Source organism: Lolium rigidum, chromosome 7 (genome assembly GCF_022539505.1).
Source record: "Lolium rigidum isolate FL_2022 chromosome 7, APGP_CSIRO_Lrig_0.1, whole genome shotgun sequence".
NCBI lineage: Eukaryota > Viridiplantae > Streptophyta > Magnoliopsida > Poales > Poaceae > Lolium > Lolium rigidum.
This window is the reverse complement of record NC_061514.1, coordinates 200,113,311-200,119,739: the sequence shown is the minus strand read 5'-3', so window position 1 is coordinate 200,119,739 and position 6,429 is coordinate 200,113,311. Positions and strand designations below refer to the sequence as shown.

The window sequence follows — 6,429 nt, the reverse complement described above, 5'->3', positions numbered from 1 at the left end:
TTGTTTGCAGATGACAACCTCCTTTTTTCCGAGGAAAATGTAGATCAAGAAAATAAAGTGAAGGCAGTGTTAAATAATTATGAACAAGCCACTCGGCAACTTCCCAACCTTGAGAAATGCTCTTTACTGTTGGGAAATAAATGTACAGTTGTAGAAGGGCAGGAAGTGGCATCCATCCTTAATATTCAAATCAGTTGGGTTTGATGAAAAATATCTTGGGCTCCCACTCCCTGATGGCTGCATGAAAGATGGAAAATTTCAGCCGATCAAGGAGAAAATAAAAAAGAAACTCATCGACTATACTGACAATTATTCTTCAAGTGGGGCAAAGAAGATATTGATAAAATCCGTGGTCCAATCCATCTCAACATATCCAATGAGTGTTTTCAAATTTTCAGAGGGCGTGTGCGAGGAGCTCATGAAGATGACAAGAGATTTTTGGTGGGAGACCAAAATGAAAGAAAAAAGATACACTGGATGAGCTGGGACAAACTCACGAGAAGAAAGGGTCAAGGCGGCATGGGCTTCCGAGATTTACACTTTAACCAAGCCTTGTTAGCAAAGCAGGCCTAGAGACTCACCGCCTTTCCTGATAGTTTATGCGCAAGGTGTTAAAGGCTAAATATTACCCTTTTTGTGAGTTAACAGACACAACCTTCATCAAGAATCCATCACCTTGCTGGCAAGAAATAGTTCATGGCCTGAAGTTGCTGAAAAAAGGTTTTACCAACTTGTACAATATGTGGAATGGAGGCGGAGACTGGATATCATGCTACAATGAATTGCACGAGGGCTAGAGATTTAAGAAAAGGACTTCCTGACCTTTGGAACCTACCACGTGATAAGGAGTTGGCTTTTACTGGACGTGATTGGGTATTAGTGTTTCTTGATAAGCTAAATCAGTATACGAGAGACAAGCTTATGTTCGTCTGGTGGAGGGCCTGACATCATAGAAATAATATTATTTCCAGCGACGATAAGGCCTCTATTCGAAATTCCATTAGTTTCTTACAGAATTATTTAACTACTCTGCAAAACTTGGTAAAAGGTAGTGTGGAATTTGACAGGAAAGGAAAGGCAAAGATTGGTCAAGATAAAAGTGAAAACAAGGGAAAAAGGAGAGAAGATACAGGGATGGACCAAACTTAGGAAAAACCTGCTGATGGATGGGTTAAATGCAACGTCGATGCAAGCTTCTTAACTGGAGATAGAAGGGGTGCATGGAGAGCAGTTATGCGTGACCACAATGGCATAATTTTAGCATCAGTCTGGGATGTTATTAACCACTGCCAAACCGTGGAGATGGGAGAAGCTATTGCTTGCTTGCAAGGGTTAAAGTTGGCTATTGCAAACTCCATTTCAAACATAGTGATTGAAACGGATTGTGCTCCCCTACCAAACTTTTTCAACGAGGTCAGTTGCAACCGTTCTGAAGTGTGTTTGATTGCAAATGAATTCAACCCGTTGAGTCCTCCGGAACGACATATAGTTATTTCAAGCATCAAGAGATCTGGTAATGAAGTTGCGCATAATTTGTGCCAATTTAGTCATAGCGTGTTGTGTGGTGGTGTTTTACAAGGTGCGGTGCCGACCTTCGCGTTGAAAACGGTCTTGATGATTGTAAACATTTCTCTGTTACTTGATTAATACACACCACTTTTCAAAAAGAAAAACAAACATCTGTGTTTTAAAATTATTTCTGAATGTAGTACTAGCATAACTAACGAGGGACATTTTTTTTTTCTTTCAATTCGATGTTGCAAGAAAATTGCGAGGCACGTGGTCCACGAGACAATCTTGCCTCGCCCAACGCCCGTCCGAGGCATCCACCTCGGCTCACCAACCCACACTGACCAGCGCAAACTTATTAATACTGACGAGTCACTGCCTATCCGATCCAGCCAGTCCAGCCCGCCGTCGAACACCTCGCAGACACCGCCTCCGTCCCAACGCACGCACCTAACCATGGCCTTCTCGCTCAAGGCCTCCTCCTCCCTCGCCGCTTCCTCGGCGGCGGCGTCCTCCGCCTCATTCGCCGCCTCCCCGGCGCCGAGGGGTCGCGCCGCGTCAGGGAGGATCTCGTTCCGCGGGGCCGCGCCCGTGGCCGCCATCAGGGCGGACGCGTCCGCCACCGCCGCCGCCGTGGCCGGGGACAAGCGCACCATCTCGGGCACATTCACCAAGCTCAAGGAGCAGGGCAAGGTAAGGTCTCCAGTCCGCCCCGCCACGACGTCTATTGGTTGTGCGATTTGTTACTCCGTCTGCGTTGGCTAGAAGCAAGGCACTGTCCGGTGCCGGTAGGGACATGCGAATTTCACCACTGGATGGGTTGGATCGACCGGGTTAAGATGATGTATAACCTCTCTCGATTTGCTGCCGTCGGTCTACAGAACCCAACCCAGCAACTTTAGAGCGCGCCTGTCGATATATTGGCCGCGGATAAAATATTGCCTTACCCGATTTTCGCTCATGACGTGTGTTAATTTCGTGCTGCGATGGTCTAGGTTGAACATGTGTCTTTGGATCATACAGTTTCTGCAGGTTAATAACCAGGATTATCCATTCATGTCTTGTGCCATGTTTTTTTATTTTGGTACAATTTTGGGCGAGTAAGATATAAGATAAATATATGATTAACAAACAGGGCGGCTATAAAAGATAGTTCTTAGGAGAGATAAGCGTTGAATGAGTCTCGGCACTCTCTATTTTTTTTTTTAGTATAGCAGTGTATCCCATTTCTCCAAATGGGTTACCACTTTGCCATGTTTCTTTTCTTGGCAACCTGTAGTGCCTCCATCTGTCCGTGTTTTAATATTTATACTGATTCTCCTGAGATGATATATTTATGTTTCCTACGATGTGCTATGTTCCAGATCAGCATCTATCTTCGTAGCCTTTTTTCTCCCGTATCAATATTCATTTCATATTATATTTGTTTTTTTAATAACATCTTCAACTTATAGATCGCGTTCATTCCGTTCATCGTTGCTGGTGACCCTGACTTAGCAACCACACTGAAAGCATTGAAGGTTCTTGATGCGTGTGGTTCGGATGTCATTGAGTTGGGTGTCCCTTATTCTGACCCGTTAGCCGATGGCCCTGTTATCCAGGTATGTGACAATGCTAAACATATTCCGTAGCATCCGTGATCTTCAGCTTATGTGTTTTCACATTTCTGCTTGCATCATTTTAGGCTTCCGCTACACGTGCACTAAGAAAAGGCACCACATTTGAGGATGTTATCGCTATGGTAAAGGAGGTGGTACCTGATCTGTCCTGCCCTCTAGCCCTTTTCACATATTATAACCCTATTCTGAAGCGTGGTGTCGCAAACTTCATGTCTGTTGTAAAAGAAGCTGGTGTACATGGTAATGCCTTTTAGTTTTTTTTTATAGCTGCAGTAACTCTTTTTATAGTTAAACACATAGCATGCTCTTCTACATCAAAATTTCATTGAAACCATATTGGTCACCTAATTATCTGAAAGTATGGTATCGGTTCCTCTCTATCTCAGTTTGACTAGCGCATAAGGTTGATTCAGATAGACAATTGAGCAATTAAAAGTGGGATAACAACATAGACGGATATCTAGAACTATATTTACACATTGTACACTGATCTTAATAATATGGCTTTCTTGCTGTTGCGAAGTTCTCTTTTACTGTAACAATCAAGTTACATGTTTGCATTAATATGTTGCAGGTCTTGTGGTACCTGATGTTCCTCTGGAAGAGACGGATATTTTGAGAAGTGAGGCTGCCAAGAACAACCTAGAGTTGGTAGGCCCTCTTTCGTTAAATAAGTGAACTTATAACTGGTCTTTTCATCTCTCGTATCTGAACCAAATAGAGTCAAATATTTTTGTTAACCTTCAACGTTTGAAGGAAGACTCCGTTTGATATTTCTTATTTTAATGCTTATGCAACACGATGAGTTATGGTCGTCGGCTCATTGCTTTGCTGCAATTGTAAATTTGACTCATGACTCATGTTGGTCTGCCCTTTTGTTTTCTTCTCACAATAAGCTACACTATCTGGTTTACATGCTGCGAATTATTTTTAAATAATACGTATTTTTTTAGCAATGTTACAATTAGTATGCGTTTAAAAAAAAATACAAATCTGTGACTCAGGCTGGACGATTGGCCGGCCGGTGGCCGATCGGCCAACAGTCAGCTGACCAGGCCAGCATTTGCCATGCACATCAGTGTGCTCTTTTGCCTTGGCTGCCCATGGCTGCTCACACACATGTCTGGTCGGTTAACAGTCAGCCGATCGGCCGACTGTCGACCGACCGAGTCACAGATTCATAAATTTTTAAAATTGTATATTATTTGTAAATTTGATCAAAAAAAGTATATTATTTTAAAAAATTCGCTTTACATGCTAGCAGCCAAACTTCAAACCATGATTGTTATTAAGCATTGAGTGCTGATTAGTATGGAATATTGAAGATGTCTTTTTTGTTTGGGTGGTTTGAGTTTTCATTATTTTCGTTATCTCTTAGAAATTATTTCATAGTATTTATTTTGCATGAATGCCTACAGGTGTTACTGACCACACCAACTACACCAACAGAAAGAATGGAGAGAATTACAAAGGCTTCAGAAGGATTTGTTTATCTTGTAAGTGTCCAGACCTCGCTAACTATTTTCTCAAATATGTTCTCATATAGTGTATTCTTCTTACAAAAAATACAAACAGGGCTCATGCCACTTGGACGATTAAATAATTAGAAACACATTTTAATGTTTAAAAACTATTTTTAAAAGCACGTGCACATACTCACTACGTACATCTAAAATTTCACGAATAGATATGTTTATTTGAGGGATACACCAAAAACAAAAATATATGGATCTATAATGGATGTGCTATTTGCCATTGTAGATCCACACATTTTGTTTAATTGTGCAGTGCACAGATGAACATACTTATTAATGAAATTTTACAGTCATGTAGATCACATGAAATTTTACATGTAAATTGTACATGTGGGTCCGTTTTGAAACTTTGGAATATGATTTTTCATTTTTGAAAGTTCTGGGCTCCAAGTGATCTGGGAGCCAAAACACCTCACTCAAAATGGCCAATCTAGTCTATATAAGATTTAAGAAGAGTGTAGTAGTTTAACATCTCAAGTTTTCTGGAGGGAACTTACCATCTGAAGTTGACTTCCTAAACTTAAAGATAAACACATGCTTCTGTGATGTCATGCTTTCTTCTCAAAAGAGGCCCTGCTTGACATGCTTCTGTGCCTACATGTAATCTGGTGCTAGAAGCTAGTTGTTCTAATTGCAAAAACTGAATAACATTATAAAATGCAAGTACTGTTTGCCAAGACGGAAACTCCTCCATTATTTGCTTTCACTTCTCCACTTGGCTTTATGAGTGATGCACCATTGGAGTTCACTTGACACTGTTTCTGATTCTATTGAATCTGGTTGAGAATAACCAAGTAGATATATGATTGGCTACTTGCTAAGTTGTAATGTCGGTATTCAGGTAAGCACTACTGGAGTTACTGGGGCACGTGCAGATGTAAGTTTTAAGGTGGAAGCTCTTCTTCAGGAAATCAAGCAGGTTTGAAAAAAAAAACCTTTTTTTTATTGTTACCCAGTGAACTAGGTCTGCTACCTTACTGTTTAATGGAGATCTTGTTCAGCAATGCTTATATAACTCGTCTTCTTATTACAGGTTACAGATAAAGCTGTTGCTGTTGGCTTTGGAGTGTCGACCCCAGAGCAAGTGAAGCAGGTAATCATGCCCAGCAACTCTCTGCTCAGCAAAATTCTTGTTTTACCCTCCATTTCTTTGACAAACTTTGACAACTTGGTTGCTTCAATTTTGTGTATAATGCAGATCGCGGGATGGGGTGCAGATGGTGTGATCGTCGGGAGTGCAATGGTGAGGCAGTTGGGTGAATCTGGTTCTCCTGAAGAAGGATTGAAGAAGCTAGAAGAATTGGCCAAGAACCTAAAGGCCGCATTTCCATGAAACATGCATTGTCTTGTTTTGCCGGAAAGCACATGAATGTCATTTTTTTGTAGTTCTCTTTTAAAGTGTAGTATTGCAAATTCGGCTTATAGGTTTTGGAGGTTGCTCTTGTGTGCTGAGAATAATTGTATCCTCGTGTTGAATGCTCAAGTGAATAAATGGAGATTAATGTTATAAATGGTGCAAAAGTTAGTGTCTCTTTCTTTTTTGGAGTAAACCGTGAGCTTTATTAATCACCAGACACAAAGTTACAATCAGCCTGAAGGCTTTGAACTAAAAAAGAAGGACACTCCTCCAGCCATTCGTGTGCCACAACATTGTTGCAAGGATATTTAACACACAAGTGAGACACCACATTGTTGCAAGCATATCTATCTATACTTCTTATAAAGCAAAACCCCACTAACTGCAATTAATGTTAGTCTATCTCTAC

The 6,429-nt window shown here is 41.1% G+C and overlaps 1 protein-coding gene across 1 annotated transcript; it reads left to right on the top strand.

The window, feature by feature from the left end:
* The first annotated feature begins 1,933 nt into the window (after positions 1 to 1,933).
* Positions 1,934 to 6,196, top strand: LOC124676734 (tryptophan synthase alpha chain-like). Its single transcript, XM_047212767.1, has 8 exons — positions 1,934 to 2,202; positions 2,964 to 3,110; positions 3,194 to 3,368; positions 3,703 to 3,779; positions 4,547 to 4,624; positions 5,505 to 5,582; positions 5,697 to 5,756; positions 5,862 to 6,196. The coding sequence occupies exons 1-8, from the start codon at positions 1,966 to 1,968 to the stop codon at positions 5,994 to 5,996; spliced, it is 987 nt and encodes a 328-aa protein (XP_047068723.1). The 5' UTR covers positions 1,934 to 1,965; the 3' UTR covers positions 5,997 to 6,196.
* Positions 6,197 to 6,429: the final 233 nt, after the last annotated feature.